The following is a 21005-nucleotide window of genomic DNA, read 5'->3' as shown; positions in this document are numbered from 1 at the left end:
AACATCATCTTGCGCTCATACTTTGTGATAGCTCCCATAAGAATTTCTTCTGTTTTAACGCAGTCTGTGGAATTGTGTTAATTAAAAATTCCATCTGCTTAGGAGACTCCACGGCCTCTCTGTGGTGGAAAACACTCCTTTCCGTAATATCCTCTGTGCAATCTCACAATGAAAACTAAGACGGAGCTCAATCAATTTAACTCATGAATTGCTTTCAGAAGTGTGATGAGCTATAACAATTTAATCTGCTTCCTTCTTTCGATAACATTACTGAAGGCATTTTTGGTTTTATGTGTGTGTGTGTGTGTGTGTGTGTGTGTGTGTGTGTGTGTGTGTGTGTGAGCACGCGCATGTCTGCTAGCTGAATCTGTCAAAGGCACAAAAACAAGTTCTACCTGGGTTGACTGGGAGTAAAGGGAATACAACAAAGGCTGTTAATAATTCCCAGTAAAACTTATGTTTACCTGGTGACAGACACAGAGGGTGGGCTCACTGATTGAAAAAGCGCAAACTAGCACTCGGTATTTCAACACCTGCAAACAGCATCTCTGTGAGTATCTACAGAATAACAAAATAATCTTTCAGATTATGTTCTGATCTGTTTCGGTCTACAAAGCAGAGGCAATTCTGAATGCATACATTTATATGTGATAAAATCCCCTTGGATTTAAGGCCCCAGTCACAATGGTCTAGAGGCCTGTTAGTGACCTCCTGGTCAGGAAAAAAATGTGTCATCAGTCAGGAAAAAAATGTGTATTCACCAAGTGGCTGGCAAGTGGTTGCTGCTGTTTTTGAAAGTGACTGCTGAAGCTCCATTCTTGTTAGCCTAGAGACTGCTCTTCTACCCCTTGGAAATCACAGGTCATTAGGGAAAAATCTATATTCTCCAATCAGTTGGAGCGTGGTTGCTGGAAGTTGCTGGCAGTTAGTAGGTGAAATTGGTTAGAAATTCAATTCAATTCAGTTTTATTTATATAGCATCAGCAGTCACTTCAAGCTGCTTTATACTGTAAGTTAGAGATCCTACAATAATACAGAGAAAACCATAACAACCAACTGACATCCTTTCAGAAACCAGTTGGCGACAGTGGGAAGGAAAAACTCCCTTTTGAGAGGAAGCCTCCAGCAGAAACAGGCACAATCATGGAGTGGGAGCTATCTGCTGTGATAAGGGGGTGATGGGAGAGAAACGGGACAAAAAAAAGAAAATGCACTTATATGTATAAGTATATGGTTAAAAGAGGCATACGGTGCTCTGATTGCTAGCAGTTTGCCAGCGTTAAATGGTAAATGGCCTGTATTTGTATAGCGCTTTTACTAGTCCTGCCTAGGGACCCCAAAGCACTTTACACACCCAGTCATCCACCCATTCACACACTGGTGGAGGCAAGCTACAGTTGTAGCCACAGCTGTCCTGGGGCAGACTGACAGAAGCGAGGCTGTCATATTGCGCCATCAGCCCTTCTGACCACCACCAGTAGGCGGTAGGTGAAGTGTCTTGCCCAAGGACACAACGACCGAGACTGTCCGAGCTGGGGCTCGAACCGGCAATCTTCCATTACAAGGCGAACTCCCAACTCTTGAGCCACGGTCGCCCCAACGAGTGATGCTTGTAGTTTCCATGTATGATCTTGTCTAAACACTCATCGATTACTCGGCAATTGATAATGACCAACAACACCAAGCAGTCATCTTGGTCCCTGGTTTCAAACAGTTTCACCTAACAAGAATGATTTTCACATTACTTTCAAGTTGATCCCAAAATACGTTGTATCTTTAAAGCATTGTCTTGAGAAATAGAAAGACTCAGTCCCTACTATCCATTACCCTACTCCTACATAATGTTTATGTTCAATTTAGTACATTTAAGAAGAACAACGAAAACAAAATGATTGTTAAGAAAATAAAATACTACTCCCTTAAAAATAAATACTGCCCAGAGGTCTCAGAGTGCTTTTTGTATTGTTTTATTTTATTTTTGTTTGTTTTTGGTGAGCAATTTGACAAAACCTCAGGAACAAGCCTATTTAGTAGATAAGGTGATGTTTATCAATGGCACTGGGTGATTCTTAGAGGGGTCCTATGAGATTTGCACTGGAATCTTCTAGTATCTTATCTTGTTACTTATTGCTCAATATTCATCAGTAAATTGCTAAATTGTGCCCAATGTGGTGCTGGAAAAATCTTAGAATATCTTGTTGAGATGAAAATAATCCCAGCTCTGTAACTAAAACAAATGAATTTATTTGATAAGCATTCGTGTCTTGAAGATAGTGTTTCATTTTACTAAAATGAAGTGCAAGAAAATCCTAGGAAAAGCTATTACACCAAGTAAAAATTACTTTTATATGTGGAATACTACACTGATAATACACTGAGAGGCAAGGCAAGTTTTTCCTGACTGAAATGGAGAAAGGGAGAAAATTAGTATTTATCTGGAGCTTTGTCTTTAACTATCCGGCAAATAGAAGACAGTTATATTTTTAAACCAGCTTCAGTTTCCACAAATTTCTAAAAAAGAAGTTTGGTGTTTGAAATCTTATTAGAGTTTTTGAGATGTTCCTCTGTATTCACCATTAACCCTTTAAGACCTACCATAGAACCAAGTCCGCCAGAGCTTATATTATATTTTTACATGCTGTGGAGCCATTTTTGGGAGCATTTCAAGTTGCTATACATCAATACAACCATTATAGCCCAGATTTTAATAATATGTATTCATTAAGTGCATAGTAATTACATAAATTGCAAAAAAGTGCAATAAACTACAAAAAAATTGAAAATCGTTTTTGATTTTTTAACATATATTTGTAGTTAGAGAAATTTAAGAGGCTTATCCCTCAAAACTGTAAATACAAAAAAGTTGCACAAAATAGTTTCCCACCACAGGAAATTTATTTTGAGTGTCTTCATAGTTTTATTTTTGAAATACACCAATTTTTATACACTGCAGGAAAAACGAAAATAAATATTATACTGCAAATTTGCAAAAAAGCAGCATATGCATCAAAATAAACTATTTCCAGCAGTGCAATATGAGTCCTAAGCATCCCAGAAACGACACAGAAAGTCATAAAGTCAAAGATAACTTTTAAAAAGAGCAGTATAGGCCCTGAGGCCCTGATCATAAAAAAGACTACATTTCTGCGAAAATGACGTCACTTCCGGTTTCAGCCAGGTAATGGCGGAAATGCAAAAGTTCGCGCTGACGTCTATTCCAACGTAGGAAGTGTTTTGAACAGGTGATCGGACCGGCAAAGCGTGTTTCTGGAATATTATGTTTTTGTTCCTGCAAGCGCTTTTTATGCAGTTTTTGCAAAGCTTTATGTGGAAGGAAACCGTGACCTAGGACAAGCTGATGGCACAATATGTAAGTACAACTCCTCCGGTTTCATATGCAAAAAAAAATTTTTGCGCTAGCTTACGTTGTTGCAGTGCTACCGGGATTTAAAAATAGTTACGCATAACAGAGCGTTCCCGCTCCGATCGGCTCTAAAGGGTTAAGTAGATAACAATGTCTGCTCCTATGTTGGCAGCAAAGAGGTGTACAAGGGATTATCAGAGCTTTCTTACATCCATTTGTATAAAAAAAAAAAGCTGTTGCTAATTTATGTGTTTTGGTCAGACTTAAATATTAAATCCAAAAGAGAAACTAGGAGAAAGTAGCACTGATTTAGTGCTTAAACCAAAGGTCAGCAGATGTAAAGCAGGAAGCCTTCCACACCAAGGATGAGAGCTTCCTCCTACTCCTTTGTGTTTCTTGCTCCTCTTGTGCTTCTTACCTTAATATACCCTGTTTACAAGCTGTGGCTGAAGTCTGAACGGCATAACAAAAGGCACTAAAAAACAAAACTGTCTTCTAAGTCAGTGCAAAATCTAGATAAATATTTATGAGCATCTTTAATGAGTGTAATTTTCTCCCATGTTTAAAAAGGTGAGAGTGAAAAAATATTACATTTGTTAGATTTTGTAACAGATCAAGTAGTTCTACAACATTTTATTGGACATCTACTTTAAAGAGTAAAAAACAGTTTGGTACTTATGTATGCAAGTATGTAGGTAGCTTCTGAAATTGCACATTGACTTTTTTTCTCCATATGAAGGACAATGCATGATGCATTTTGGACCCTCTTGAGAGAAGTGCAAGGTCAAGTATGGTTGATAAATAGTGAGTAAGCTGCAGGACTGAGAGTGGCAGTACAGAGAAATGTTCCATATTGACCCTGTAGAAGAGGGAATGTGCCATGAAATGAGTTTCTGAGCATGGTGATGTTTAATTTAATGCAAAGTAAGCAGGATGCCACTGCTCATTCCCAGGTTATTTCATGAACGGCACTAAAATGGACTCTTTTCACAAGGGGAAAGATACTAAAAAACTTGATTGGTGTATGCGTGTTTGGCAGTAGCTTAATTGGTCAGAGACTCTCTCCTTATTATCTATCACATAATAAATAAAGCAAGCACAGATCGATCTGTAAACTATAGTACTGTTAATTTTATCACTGCATTAGAAACATACATGGAGTATATTTTTTCATTCATATAATTATGATACAATTATGATTAAGTGCTAAAAAAAAGAAAATAGAGATATGACCCCATCCGTGGCTCGAAACAAACCTAAAATCTGCAGGCCTCTCAAATAAATGCATTTTTAAAAACATATCAAAAATAGCAACACCAATAGTATGGAATTTTTTTCTAAAAAAGGAAAACATCAAAGTCAGGGATGCCCCCAATCTCACCTCCACTACATCACTGAGAAAAACCAAAATCACCTGTCGGTGGTAAACAATATTTGAAGCGCCATGGCCAGTTTTTAAAAACCCAGATGGACACTGCTCAGTTTTACACTGCTAATGGAGTGTGAGGCACAGATGCATTAAAGAATGAAGCATGTTGGCCAATTTATTCCATATGACCTGCTCATACTGATACATACACGGAGAAGTATCTCTCACAGGGTATGACCATTAGCAGATTTTAGTGGCTGAGTCCCCGAGAAAACTGGATCACATTGCTGCTCATATAGTCACTTTTTATTAAGTGCAATAAATATGATTTTAACAAAATATGACACTTAATAATAGTCACGATAGAAGCAGACGGCATACAGACGTCTCACTGAAGCTCTCATTAACCAATTACTTTAAGTCAAGTACAAAGGTTCAGGTACCCTCTAAAGACCATATGGCATATCCAAACTAGGCTCCAGAGGGTATTAGGAGATTTTTTTTCATTTCTCTGTTCTTTCCCTCCACAATATCAGAATAAAGTAATATGCAATAAAAAAATAATCTTCTGCACTCAAGTCTCTGTGCATCTGCACAATCATCACATGAGGCAATAACAAGAAAAGGCAGAAAAAAACATAAATACATGTTAAATTAATTCATTTTATATGGTATAATAGCAATACAAGCTTTTAATTCTCTTTCTAGTTTACTACATGACCCCTTACAGCAGTAGTAGTAAATACATTCAATAATTACAATTAGTAACAAGTCTGTAGACAGTAATTTCAGTCTCAGTTTTGCTTCTAAGTTAACACGGAGTCAAAATTACAATGAAATATGTTTGATGAGACAAAAAGCACATCACTCAACATCTCAAAATTTCACACAACAAAAACGAAAGCGTTTAAAAACTACGATGAAAAAAGGTTGAAAGACAAGACAGGCTGAATATGATCGAATAGCAGTGTGTTGTATGGCTATGGTCCTTAATAATACTCCAGTTGGTCTCCATACCAAACTGTGTGCAGCCCGCCTGCAGGTTCTCAATTGTGCTTCTGCAGAAGGTTGAGGTGATGTTGACATTCATGAGAAACTACCTGAACCTTAAGAAGTATTAGAGATGACAAGCCCTCCATCCTGTGAAGAGTCTCGGTCAAATCTTTCGTAATGTTCACACCAAGAAACAGATCAATAAACTGCTGATCATTTCAACCTTGGCACCACTGATGTGGATGGGCCCGTGATCTCCTTTGTTTCGTTGACATTGGGAGACAGTTGGAGAAACCTCCAATGACATAAACACCACTACATAAAATTAGTTTGTTAGAGAACATAAATGTTTAATTTATAAGCTGGAAACAATATTTGCTGGAAGACAGGAGCAGCTTATTGCATTCCCTACAATGAATGACACGTAATGATTTTTAGGTGGTAGGGAGAGTATTAAGTGGGATTCCACAGACAGAATAAACAGTTTTCCACAAAGCTAGACCTGGGAGAACGAGTGGCAGGCAGGTACAGCACACCTATGAGCTTTAAGAAATATCACTGTTTCTACAACCAGAATGAGAAGAGTGCATTTGTTAGTCCTCTATAAAATAAGAGTTAATTGTGCTGATTTTTCTCTGGTGACACATATCCATCTGTTTTTAAAACAACACCAAGGTTTGCTTTTCACAGAAACTGAGCAGTATGTATATTTCAGACAATAATCTCTTTTTATGTTTTCTTGTCTTCATTTGCTTTCAGATCGTTAACCACCACTGACGCTGCAGCTGAAAGAATAAAGACTGAAACTGTCTTTTAAACATTAACCTAATGAAATACTCAATTATAATCCATCAGATTCTCCTGTCTTTTGATGATAGAGCTGTGATACTGATTAATGTGTCAACTCACACAGTTTTGCAGACTTTTCTTTCTGCTTTCAAATAGGCTGGGCTTCATTAATATAGTAGGTCTTTTATCTTTCTTTGTAAAATAAGTCTGCTAACACTTATCCATGTTTGTGACTGGTCATATACTCCTGCCATTGCATATGAACATGCTGGGGATGCCCTGTGTTAACTTTACAAGCTGATAACCAGCTTTGTGTGATTACTTATCCCAATTGCCAATCTTCAAGTTATTTAAATATTATTTTTGGTCCCTGGTTTGTGTCTTTGTATGCTTACTATGTGTATTCCTTATTTTTCCTCGTGTTTCCTGCCTCCTGTGTCAGGTTTCTTGTATGTCTTCCCTGTTTAGTTACCACGTCCTGTTTTACTTCACGAGTTTCGTTCCTTGTGCTTTGCTTTTAGTTTTGCTTCCTGTGCCTTGTCTTCTTTGATTTAGCTCACTGTGTCTCATTCTTCACTTCCCCTATTTACCCTTCTGTGTATATATTGTCTGTGTGTCCCCTTGTCCCTTTTCAGAGTGTCTGTTTACATTTCTTTTTTCCATGCTGTTCATCCTCTCAAAGTGTTCCCCAGCTCTGCAACCTTAGTGTGTTTTTAAGTTGAAGTTTCAAGTAGTTGAAGTTTTTTAAGTTTCCTTTGCATAATAAATTTTACATTTGTTTGGAACTGCTATCAGCCTTCAATAAACGGGTCACTTTTTCTTGACTTTAGTCTGCCTAACTTTACGTCTCATGTTTGGATCCTCAAATTCCCCATGACAGTCAGATGCCCCCATGTCTTAATGATACGCTGTGATACGGATGAATCTTTTAACTCACATGGTCAGTGTTTGTCCAGGTTTTCTTTCTGGGCTCAGCTAATGTAAACTTTATTATTATAATAGTAAGTCTTTTCCAATCTTACTGACCAAAGTATTTTTGCAATATTGTGATTTTATATTGCTTTGTAAAAAAAAAGGAGTCACTCTTCAGGCAGTAAACTCCATGTCTCTGATTGGTCAGATGCTGCCTAACTTAGACTGAATGCTAATGTTAGCATAAGTGAAGCGAGATAAGGGAAAAACATCCTGGGTATCATTTACAGTGAAGGGCCCAGGTTTTGCAGATAGTGTTTTGCTTTTGTTAGAACATTAAAATGAGATGGTGGAAAACAGGCCTTTAGGCACATTTCAGGGGTTTTTTTTGTTTTGTTTTGTTTTTCCCCGATTGATCAGTGACTAGAGTTCCTTAAATAAAGTGCAGTTTTCTTCTATAAGCTTTTTGAATTTTACTGTAAACAAAGAAAGAGATGTACATTTTGTGCAAGGAAAGATGCATGCAAATATCTTCTTCTGAACATCCGCCCAGAGGGCAAATGTCACTACAGGTGGCACTTTGATGAACGAGGAGGTCACGAAAAAGCCCGGCAGAGGCCGCACGTTATGACCGGGTCGATTGGTTGATCACAAGCGTGAAATTGCTGTCACAGATCAATCGCCACTAATCTGGAGAAGGAACAGATTCAAATCGCAAGGTCTCTAATCAATGGTGATTCATTTTCAGGAACACATTTTCTAAATAAGACACTTCATTGTGTGCAATTAGATAATTACCCATTTCCATTTGAGACATTAAGCCAGTGGATGAAACGCTTTACAGAGTCAATTAACAATGAAAATGTTATAACTGTGATGGATTCGTGGAGTAAATGTGTAAAGGTATATCACATTGCAAACTTAAAAGTAGTCACTTACCCTTGTAACAACATATTTATGACAAATTATTAATTAAATTAAAGTTACTTGAATGATTTGTAATGTAATATGCTAATCCACAGCCATACTGGACAAATTGAAATGTTAATAACTGCTGCACTAAATCATGGAGAGTGTTTAGTGAGTAAATTGGGACTTAACCTTTTGTTGATTATTAAATGACACATAAAACACGACCGTAAACAATTTAATGAGTGAATTATCTGCATGTTGTTCCTTGACAAAATATTTAACAGATCTATTAGCACTCATTCGAAGAGATGCAGGGCAGAGGATGTCTCCAACAGATTTTGGAAGTTCGTACACTGTACATATTATAACTGGAAACATAATGAGTTAGTGGTGTGATTTTATTCACGATCATGGGGGGAAGTATGGCAGGACCACGTAAACTAATAAGTAAAATCTGCAACCAAAGAACACTAAAAGAAACATGAACATACAAACCATAAAGATCAATGTAGAACATTGTAGTCTAAAGCAGGTCGCTGTTCTTTCACTGTAGCGTGAGCATGAATGCCTGTGTCTGTTAATCCTGTGATGGAGGGACAGGATCAAGTCTCCTGAGACTCTAGTTGGATAAATGGTTAAGAAAATGGAAGGCTGGATGGATGAACAGATGGAAGGATCAGTGTTTCACAACAGAATAATTTCTACTGCATATATGGATATTATCACACATACACATGATACTGCTCCATAGTGTAATTATCCAACAACCCAGCTGCTGGACAAGGTGACACATATCACCTTGTACATATATTTATTAGTTTCAGATTTAGCCATTCGTATATTTTGCCTGTTTATGTTATTGTATTTTGCACAACTCTGTTGCTTGTGAAGCTCGCACACAAGAATTTCACTCGCATGTGCTGTACCAATGTACCTGCACATGTGATGTGACAATAAAAGTGATTTGATTTGATTTGATTTGATCAGTGGCCAAAGGAGGGGGAATGTAAGTTGTGTTTGAGGAAGAATAAATGCTGCAAGCTGTGGCTATAGGCTAAAAACAAAACCTAGCTGTTCTGCGCTCTCACACTCCAGCAATCACTTCCAAAGAGCTTCAGCCATAAATTGTCAGTCATTCACTAACTGCATGTCATCCAGCATGATTGAAAAGAGGTCAGAATTGCAGGCTATGAAAAAGAAAAATATAGTCTCTGGCCAACGCTACATCCTATTCTTCTCACGTCAAGCCATGGAAAGACTGGGCCCTGCAAGAGTACAAACTGGTGCAAGCATGTTGCATGTTAAGCCTAATGGATACCTCAATAATCTAATACATGGACAATTATTTACATTCTGTTGGTAAATATGTGTCAGGCTTAAAAAATGCATTTGCAAATGACTCGAGTGATTCAGAATGTTTCAAACCTGAAACCCTGAAACCTTTTTTGCACATATACAGCAGTGAGGACAAACTGAACTAATTGTTGCATGTTCTAAATTTTCTTAGTGTTTTCAAGTGAATTTGCATATTGTTGCATGTTTACCCATCCAAGAATGGTCAGAGATGGAAACACTTTAGAGGTGCATTTGTGGCCTCCAAACCTACTTGGAACCTATTTCTTTCTCCACCGAATATGGATTTTAGCACTTTTAAAGTCCACAAACAATAAAATTGGAGCAGAACAAAGTCCCTGCTATTTAAAATTCAGAGTGCCATTCTCGCTGTTGAGTGGCAATGATGCTGAACGTGATGAACAGATATTAAGAGGAGCTGATCAGGCAGAGCATGGCTCTGTAAGTGAAAGCAAAAGTACTCAAGTTGCCAAATATTCTATCAAAGCCCAGTAGCACAACATGCTAATGTAATGAGGGGCTCTCTGGGGCATCCCCTCTGTTTGAAAGGCCTCCTCAGCTAAATGGCTGTCCTCACCTGCCCCAGTGAAGCTATTCACCATCTGTACAAATGAGACTCAAGTCCATGCTCACTCCATTTTTCATCTAACATCTAAGAAGAAGTGAATATGTAGGGTGCTTACCTACAGAGTAGAGTTATGGTTTGCATTGGCGTGTGTGTTTGTCACCTTCATACGCCGACATTTATAGGGGCAGCTGACAGAGAAATATCAAATTCTCCTCTGCTTGCTGATAAGCTTTCAAAGAGGTTGTAGGGGTTACAGTGTGGTGTGCATAGCACCCCTCTTTTGATTGTTTTTGGACACATTATCTGAGATGCATATTTCATTACCCAGGAGGAGTTGATAAAGCCGCTTTTAGGAGGCAATACATCATATCTATTAAACCAAACTGTCGGGCTTAGAAATTTTTGTTAGCAATATGAGCAAATAAAGTTCTGATACTTGATCAAAGGGAATACAGCTGCTATGCTATTTGTTTTTTATGAATGATCTGTGGAGAGATAAAAATGAGTCTTTTTTCAATGTCATTCCTACTTCATAAATATTTCAGAGAAATCAGTTTTATTGTTTTATGTGCATGCTCTGTGAGGCGTCATCACTCCATGTAGTAATTCCCAAGACACAAAAGCAGAGCTGTGTCCAAATGGAAGAAATGGTTTCAATTTACTGCTAAATCAAATAAATGTCCTTTTCCCTGTTTGGTAGTAAACAGTGGATTGTCAGAGTTACTGGTGAGCTGGTCAGGATTGTAGAGGGTCTGGCAAGCTGCTAACTACACTGTCATGGCCCTGGGTCTTTGTCTCTGTTTTGAGTTTTGATGTGAACTAATGATTTATTGTATTTGCATTTAACAAATAATTATGTTCAAGCTCTAATTTTTAGTCTACAGCTTAGTAATTCTAGTGCTGCTGAGTTTTGGTTGATTGATCGGTTGAGTATGTTAGTGTCCCCATGTCTGTCTGGTCTCACCGTGTCCTGTCTCCTTGGTTCTCTGGTTTTCCCGTTTAGTTCTGTCAAGTTTGTGCATCTTAATTCTGGTTTCTGTGTTAGTCTCTTCCTGTTTTATTTTGATAGACCCTTGTCTTCTGCGCTTTATGTTACGTTTTGCTTCCCCTGTCTTATCAGCTGTGTTCTTGGTTTCTGTCTAGTTAGTTCATGCATGCATATATATATATACATATATATATATATATATATATATATATATATATATATATATATATATATATATTAGGGGTGCAACGATACTCGTATCGATATTGAACTGTTCAATACAGTGCTTTCGGTTCGGTACGCATATGTATCGAACAATACAAATTTTTAAATTTATTTGATCAACTTTCCTTCTGACGATGCTGTCTGTGTTGAGCGCTCAGTGGATCTGCGCTCGACAGTGCAGCCTAGGCGGAGTAGTCGAACGCAGATTCACGGAGCGCAGGGCAAGCTAGCGAGACAGAAGTTAAGCTCTCATTGCAACATGGCAAATTGAACCTCCCCCACCCTCATTCAGATCTGGCGTTTGGAATTATTTTGGTTTTCATGTGACGTATGACCCTGAAGGTAAGCGCATCATGGACAAAAGTAAAACAGTATGTTGGATGTGCCACGCAATGCTCAATTACATTGGTGGGAACTAGTGTGTTAGCGCAGTTAGCTCGTTAACGTGTTGGCGTCCAGCCCCACGCACGGGGCGATACGCGGTAGCTCGTTAACGGAGATTTGCCGTGTTGTGGCGTTAACGTCATTTCAACGAGATTAAGGCTGACAGCACTAGTGGGAACACAACGAATATGACTGCACATTTACACCGACATCATCCTAGTGCAAAGACAAGTGGAAGCAGACAAAAACAACAAGCACGCATGCTACAAACTTTACCCGAGTCATTTAGACAGCCGTTAGCACATGATTCTCCTTATGGGGACCTGATGTGTTTAATATGCTGCTGAGAATAAAGCCCAGAAGAAGCGTATAGTATAGCTTTTATTTTGGAAAGAGCCATTTCTCTGTAATAAACTCTTTTCCAAAGATAAGTGATTTCTCGATCAGATAGATTTTTTTTATTACTTTGTTGTTTCAGCAACATTAAATTTAAAAACTGTACTTTTGAGTTAAAATATATATTTATAGTTTTAATAAATGACAAATTAAAAAGGCATGAACATTTTTTTTTTGTATCGAAAAAATATCGAACCGTGACACCAAATTTTGTGTATCGTTGCACCCCTAATATATATATATGTACACATATATGAAAAATTCGGGCTATCCTTTAATCTTGGGTCCTCTACCAGAACTTGAGGGTCCTGTGCAGTATCTTTGGTGTTCCTAGGACTGCACTCTTCTGGACAGAGATCCAAGGTGTTGTTCCTGGGATTTGCTCAATCTACCACTGGGACCACTGTTACCATCACGCTCCACATCCTCCAGAGGTCATCGCTCAGCCCTTGGTGTTTCACTAGCTTTTCGTGTTCCTTTTTCCTGCTGTTGTTGTCATTCAGTTTTGCTACATCTATCACTACAGCTGTCTTCCTCTCCCTGTCCACCATTACTATTTCTGGTTGGTTAACCATCACCAGTGTGTCTCTCTGTATCTGGAAATCTCAACGAATCTTAGCTCGGTCATACTCAACCAAACTAGGTGGGGTGTCCCATACTCAGTGTTCCTGTTTACTATGTTGGCCACTTGGTTATGGCCTCCCATGTACACACACACACACACACACACACACACACACACACACACACACACACACACACACACACACACTCACTCCTGAAAGTAGCCATGCTTTGCTTTGTTGACAGTGCATCAAATGTTTGGCCTTCTCTTAATTAACTTCATGATGTAGTCACTTGCAATTGTTTTCACTTAACAGGTGTGACTTGTCAGGGTTTAATTGTGTAAATTTTTTCCCTTCTTAATGGAGTTGGGACCATCAGTTTTGTCAGGTTGGTACACACCTGACAGCCCTATTTGACCACTGTTAGAATTCATGTTATGGCAAGAACCAGTCAGTTAAGTAAAGAGAAATGACAATCCAGAAGAGCCAACAAGTGCTCAGCATTTCTGGGAACTCCTTGAAGACTGCTGGAAAACCATTTCAGGTGACTACCTCATGAATCTCATCAAGAATATGCCAAGAGTGTGCAAAGCAGTAAATGTAGTAAAATAACAAAAAAGTGTTAAAGGAGAAGGTGTAACAGACAGACAAACAGACCAAACACTAAGTCACTAACAAATTAGTTATTGGAGTTTTCATTCATATATTGAAAATGAGCTATGTTACTATAACAGAACCATGTACATGATTTTATGCCAAAGTGATATTTTGATAATTTTTTGCTTATGTGTTGTTCTCAATGAGTTCATCTTGTTGCCCAAGTATGAAACATTATTATGTATCGCTCAATTAAACTGCAATGTAAAAACAGCCTGTAGATGCAGAGGTACTGCAGTTGTGTGGTACCTACATCAATGAAGTGCAGTTTTTAACTTCAGCTGTATCTGATCCTACGTGCTACATCCGATGACGCCATAATAAGGTAGATAAATCTCTACAAGCTTTCAGCTTATCTCGAAAAATTCCTTAGGGCTAAGTGATCTATTGCATATGCTATAATATAGCCTAACATATTTACATAGGATGTAGAAAATGAAAATACTGTCAATACACACTTATTAAAGTCTCTCATACATCTTGAAGATGAACAAATTGAGTAATTACAAAATGCAGGGATTTTTATAAATATTGTGATATTTCATTTTTCAAAATCATGATATAGCTTTTATGATTCTGGCAAATTAGTTAAGAGACATATTGCCTAGCGTATCTGCTAATCGGGCTCTGTCATTTTTAAGTATTGCTGTTGGCAGAATAAAAGAGAAGGGAGCAAAAGAGAATGAACTTTGCTAATGATGTAAGGACTCTTTTGGTAGGGTGATTTTAGTGTATCTGACACAAGGCTGATTACAAATGGTCATAACAATTCATAGAATGACATGTAATTGACCTTCTCATGGTTTATTAATGCTGATGTGTTCTGTGCGCTGGCTACAGCTCATTAGTCTGCCTGTGAAATGGTCAAATGAAAGATGTGGAAATTAGGAAAACATAATATTCATGATGACAACACTAGTGTCAACTCTTATATTGTGCAACAGTTCATTTAATCCAGTAAAATGTAGTTAGGAGCAGTGCAGTATATCCTTTCACCAGTTTATCATTGCATCTTGTGTCCAATTTCCCTGACTTTTTACCATGTCCCTCTGAGGGCTGCCACAGACTTCAATGACAGAGGACAAACAAGAGGAAGAGGACAAAGATGGTAGATAAGAAAAGGTGAAAACATCGTGTTCCTGCAGAGCTCAGTCCACCAATACACACAAAAACAAATGCTAAACATTAACTTTCAGCTAAAATGTTCAAAATGTTGTTTTTAATGTTTTATGACTTCCTATTACTTGTAAGTTCGGACATATTAAAGAACCTAAATAACTTAAAGACGTGTTTCATTGTCACTCATCACGTATTCTGCGAAACCTGACTTTATGTAAGAAGGCTCACAGAGCAGATCTTTATCTGCTTTCAGGGAGTGATACCCTTTATTAGGCTCTAGTAGCCATCACAGTGTATCTGACAGAAAATGAATCAGATGAAGCTTTTTTACCACGTTTCCCATAATACTACGTTTAATGTGAGTGTCCTCACTCCTCTCTGTGTCTCTCTCCTCCATTTATCCATTCGTATTACAGAGTACTGTATTCTAACAATTGCATAACTCAGTTATGATATAAAAATATATAAATATGTAGTACATAGCTAAGGAGTTAGGGCGTCTGCGGCTGAGAAAGTAGAGTGAGTCGTCTACCAATCAGAAGGGTCAGTGATTCGATCCTTGGCTCCTCCAGTCCACATTTCAAAGTGTCCTTGGGCAAACTACTGAACCCCAAATTGCCCTAATGCATCCACTGGAGTTTGCGAGTGTGTGTAAGAGGTAAAAACCACTTAAAGGCATAGAATGAAATGTTGGATGAATGTGTGTATAAATGGATGAATGTGGCTGGTAGTGTAAAAAGAGCTTTAAGTGCTCAGTAAGAGTAGAAAAATCACTACATAGATTCAAACAAACAAACAAAAAAATTGGAGCTAAGCCTCGAAAGCAAAGCCTGTTTGTTGTGAGGTCCACAGTGGTGCGTACACCTGGGTGGAATTATGATTTACTGATCAGTACATTTCAATTTCTTACTTGGATAAAGCAGTTAATATGACCAAGGAGTTGCTTCCCATTCTCCCACAGAGTAAAGATGTCTGTGTTTATCAAGTACCTGATGTCTAAATGCACTGCACCCATCTCATTTTTGTGCAATAGGCATATTACATAGTTAAAGTGCATTTTAGTGACGTTAAGCTTTTATTAAATTCCTTATAGTGGGTGTTTTTATTAGTGCTGGAAACTTTTGGTGGGTGTGTTAATCAGTTCTTGAAACCGGTGATATTATGTGGTCTGCAAAGCCAGCTCGCTGCAATATTCAATCTCTCAGCTCTCTGTATGAATAGAAACAGACAGAGACCTCATCATATGATACTCATGATAAGGTAAAGAGGATGCTCTAGTGCTGCATACTATAACGATCATATAAAATGCAGTGGAGGTGCGTTGCACACAAGATCTCCCTCACATATTATTAGCTGCTGTTCTGTGATGAAGAAGCAGGAATCAGATCATGTAATCCCCTCCTGAGACACTATTAATTAATAAGAGCTTTGCTAAAGAGGCCGTCCTCCACTTAGGCGCTCTGTGCTTTCTTGCAGGAAATCGATTTGTGCCTCTCCTGCTGCCAATGTGTCTGGCGGACATCTTTTAGAGTACAACCCTCACGCCATGAGCAGTCTGCGTGTCTGCCATTGAACCATGCGGGGCCAGATGACACCTTCAGAGCCAGGGATCACATTTCATTCATGGTCTTTGCTTCTTGCTGGACTTGCAAAGCATTGTGCAGGTTGCAGGTTAGACGGTGACAGTCTAACGGTTATTATGGTACAGTATGTTATATATCTTCCTTTTCTCTGTACAGACTTTCCTCAGAGGAACCAAACTTTCTTGAGGGAAACTTTCTCTCTGACAGAGACACCGTTTCTTCCAGGATCCAAACTCGCTTTAATTAGAAATAAAAATTCTGACTTCTAGAAGATTCAGCTTCAGTTGATGCAAAAAAACCAAAAAAACACGACGTTCCCAAAAAAAAAACCCCAGAAAAAACCCCAAAAGAAAATAAAACGAAGCATATTAAGAAAAACATATATCCAAGCATTTTTTAATTGATTGGAGCTTAGGGTGAAGCAATGCAATAGAACTATGAGACTGACACATATGAAGCAGCACTATTAATAATTGATGCACCAATGCAATAAAAGAATAATTAAATAGCGCACAATCAAAACCTTCAGAGAAACGTGACATATTTATCTATCAGCATTATACAACAAAGCAATAAATGCATTTCACCGCTAGACTTGAACAGTCTGACTAATCTGTTGCTTTTTCTCTAAGCCAGCGACTACAAAGAGCACACCCTGCAGAGAGATGCATCAATACAGTGGCGTGCACACACTGTACTTCACCTTTTCAATCTATTAAATTGAATTTCGTTGGAGAACAGCTAAAGAGTGACATTGTGGGCTCGGCTGTTATTTTTAATTTTAAAAGAAACCAGTGAGTGTTCTTCAGAGCAAGTATCTTAGAGGAAAACTATTAAAAACTTATATAAAGGCTGACCAGAAGTTCTGTTTGCCTTGAGATCTGCAATAAGCCTCTAAAGCTCTATGATAAAGGAGGATCTTAGAACTTAAAAGGGACCACAAAGCACCCAGTACTGTGCATCCAATATTTACTAATCATCTGGAATGATTTAAAGAATATTAAACTGTCGTGCACTTTAGATACATTAGCATATGATGAACGAGGCAGTGCTTTTGTTTAGCGACATAAAAATTAACCTCAATTTAACAAGTTAAAACATCTTCTACAGCTCCATAGACCTTTCAGCACACCCGATTTTGCAATTCTGCGTAAGTTATAAACAGAACGGTTGAATCTACTACTAAGGTTTTGATTCTGTGATCTTCAGAGGTTCACCCAAGTTCACAAGTCTTTGAAATTTCTAATAACCTTTTGTCAGGAATTAATTTACTGCTAATTAAAATATGCATGACAGACAGTTCATCTAAATACACAACGTGTGTTTCGATTATCTTTTTCTTTGAGCATCTGTTAGATTTGACGCAGTGTTTTAAAAATGTATTCTTGTCAACACGATATCTGCGGATGGTAATGAACAAACAGTGAAGCAGAGCACATACAGCTGAGGGACGCACGAGCACTGGCTTTAGTTTTTGAAGTGACTGGAGACTGACTGGCAGACAGTTTTAATGGATGCCCCGCCAGCACTGACTTCAGTTTATTGATTTTTCTCTGACTGCTAAATGGATCGATCTGTCCTTCCACTGAATGGATTGATCTACTGTAGAAGATTTTTGGTGTATCACTGAAAATACAAACAAAAGTGGTTCGCTCGCTTGAACATAACTCAGACATCAGCAGTCCGCATATAAATCTATCCGTACTTGGAGAGCATGGCTTTGCCAGGCAGTCGTTTTTATGTATTATTAAAACGAAATAAAATCATTTGCATAAACACATTATATTCTCTACTATCCTACTGTTGTAAAATGCCATATGTTTACAAAATTATCCCGGAGCATGATAAGTGGAGACTACTGAATGCGCACTCAATGTTCTTAATCTTATAAAGATATCTAAGGAAACACAATAAGGCAGCTTAATTGAGCAGTAGATCAGAAAACCAAGAAAATCTTCAAAGGGAACATGACGCGTCTATTTGCAGTGAATCAGTTCGATAATGAGACAGTTACAGTTATTATCCCCATCTCATCATGCAACCACCATTCCTCACTGTGTTAGTATTTGTTTTACCTAAGGGATGAAAACCTTTTGTGTTACATTAGTGCAGAACAAGAGATAACAGTAGTTTAGGGCTCAGCATCAGTTAACAGTGTGTTTGAAGAGTAAATGATTTGTTGTCATGTTGTTGAACTAAAACAGGCGTCTTGTCTAAATTCTCAGCTGACACACCAACAGCACTGATCCAAATTTAATTAGCAGAAACCTTACGCAGATCACACTCAGTCATTTCATTAAGTACACTTGGTAGTAGTGGGTTTTGACGCCCTTTGGTCATCAGAACTGGCTTTATTTTGCATAGCACGGATTCAACAAAGTGCTGGAAACATGACTCAGAGTGGTTAAACCATACTGACATGATGGCATCACACAGTTGCTACAAATCTGCCAGATTTAGATCGGGTGACTGTGGAGGACATTTGAGTACAGTGAACTCATTGTCAAATCAGAAACCAGGTTGAGGTGATCTGAGCGTTATTACATGGAATGTCATCCTGCTGGAAGCAGCCATCAGAAAATGAATACGCTGTGGTCATAAAAGGATGGACATGGTCAGGAACAACAGGTAGGCTGTGGCATTCTCCGTTTGTTACTAAGGAGCACAAAGTGTTCCAAGAAAATATATCCTACACATTTACACCACCAGCATCCTGAACTGCTGGTATGAGGCACAATGGAGCTTTGATTTCATTTTGTTTGAACTGTACCATCCAAATGTTGGATGAGAAATCAAAACTCATCTGGTGTTGTCTTCTGCTGCTGTAGTCCATCTGCCTCAAAGTTTGATGTGCTGCGCATTCGCAGATGCTCCTCTGGATACCTTGGTTGTAATGATTGGTTACCTTCCTATCAGCTCAAAGCAGCCCGGCCATTCTTCTCTGACCTCTGACATCAACAAGATATTTTCACCCGGAGAGCTACCGCTCACTGGATATTTTATCTTTCTTGGACCATTCTCTGTAAACCCCAGAGATGGTGCAGGAATCACAGTAGATCAGCAGTTTGTTAAATTAGTAAGGCCAACACATCCTACATCGCCTTTCTTCCCCATCCTGATGCTCATTTTGAATTTCAGCAGGTGGTCTTGACCTCCTCTACTTTCCTGAATGAAGTTTTGGTATATAAAAAAAAAACTTTATACTTTATGACACTTCTCCCAGCTACAGCCCACTAAGATGACCTGGAGCATATAAACAGTGATTTTTTTTGCTGATAACAAAGAAAATCCTAATATGGCAGATTTATTAAATCAAATCAAATCAAATCACTTTTATTGTCACATCACATGTGCAGGTACATTGGTACAGTACATGTGAGTGAAATTCTTGTGTGCGAGCTTCACAAGCAACAGAGTTGTGCAAAATACAATAATGTAAACAAGCAAAATACAAGAATGGCTACATCTGAAACTAATAAATATATGTACAATATATAATAGTGTATGCATTTCTGGATGTGTATACTAAATATTTTTCTACGTGTGTGTGTGTGTGTGTGTGTGTGTGTATACACATATTTTACAAATTAAATAGAGTAAACAATAAATAAAATATATAAAAATATACAGAGTTGAGACATGTGCAAAACAGTGGCATTACTGTACAGTATGGAGTGCATAATGTTAAAGTTCCAGTAGTGAAGCTGAGGTGTCTATGACGTGTTCAGCAGTCTGATGGCCTGATGGAAAAAGCTGTCTCTCAGTCTGCTGGTACGGGACCGGATGCTGCAGAACCTCCTTCCTGATGGAAGCAGTCTGAACAGTTTATGGCTGGGGTGACTGGAGTCCTTGATGATCCTCCCCGCTTTCCTCAGGCACCGCTTCCTGTAGATGTCTTGGAGGGAGGGAAGCTCACCTTCAATTATCCGTTCAGAGCACCGCACTACTCGCTGGAGAGCTTTGCAGTTGTAGGCGGTGCTGTTGCCATACCAGGTGGTGATGCATCCAGTGAGGATGCTCTCAATGGCACAGTGATAGAAGGTCCTGAGGATGCGGGGGCTCATGCCGAATCTTTTCAGTCTCCTGAGAAAGAAGAGGCGCTGCTGCGCCTTCTTCACTGTTTTGTTTGTGTGTACTGACCACGTAAGATCCTCAGCCAGATGTACTCCAAGGAACCGGAAGCTGCTCACTCTCTCCACAGCAGCGCCGTTGATGGTGATGGGGGTGTGTACTTCTCTGCACCTCCGGAAGTCCACTATCAACTCCTTTGTCTTTGCGACGTTGAGTGTGAGACGGTTGTCTTGACACCAGTGGGTCAGGGCGCTGACCTCCTCCCTGTAAGCCGTCTCATCACCGTTGGTGATAAGACCCACCACTGTAGTGTCGTCCGCAAACTTATTAAGCGATTCTTTCCCGGTGTTTTGCAGGGAAAAGTAGCTATCTGAACTCAAACCTATAAGATTGTACCATGTTGATTGTACCTAATGTTTTACTTTTGTAGGAAGTATGAATATGAGTTGATGATTAAATTATTTCCTTTCTGTCTCCTCTTCCACCTACTTCTGTATGTTAAAATATACACAAAATGTTCATTTGCAGATGTAGAGTTACACATGAAATATGGGCCATTTTAAATGCCTGCGCTTATTAAACGTTGTTACACTAATGAATATGCGCATTCAAGCTACACGAAATGAAACCTTAATGGTCCTCAAGGGTATGTTCAAGAGGTTTTTCCTTTTTTCTGCTATTATCATATTCCACTGCATCTCCTTTGTGAATAATTATACCATTGTGACACTGACTGTTGAATTCTTATATTTTTAA

At 38.6% G+C, this 21005-nt stretch overlaps 1 protein-coding gene across 1 annotated transcript in view; it reads left to right on the top strand.

Annotated features, from left to right (window-relative positions):
• LOC309710247 (uncharacterized protein) overlaps nucleotides 1-20516 on the top strand; it is a 205505-nt gene extending 184989 nt beyond the window's left edge. Inside the window, exon 2 of the mRNA XM_082539544.1 lies at nucleotides 20471-20516. Coding sequence (XP_082395670.1) covers nucleotide 20471 — 1 coding nt within the window. The 3' untranslated portion in view covers nucleotides 20472-20516. The remainder of the gene's footprint in view (nucleotides 1-20470) is intronic.
• The last annotated feature ends 489 nt before the right edge of the window (nucleotides 20517-21005 follow it).

Source organism: Aulonocara stuartgranti (assembly GCF_965226115.1).
Source record: "Aulonocara stuartgranti genome assembly, chromosome: 1".
Taxonomy (NCBI): Eukaryota; Metazoa; Chordata; class Actinopteri; order Cichliformes; family Cichlidae; genus Aulonocara; species Aulonocara stuartgranti.
This window is presented reverse-complemented; position numbering and strand designations above follow the sequence as displayed.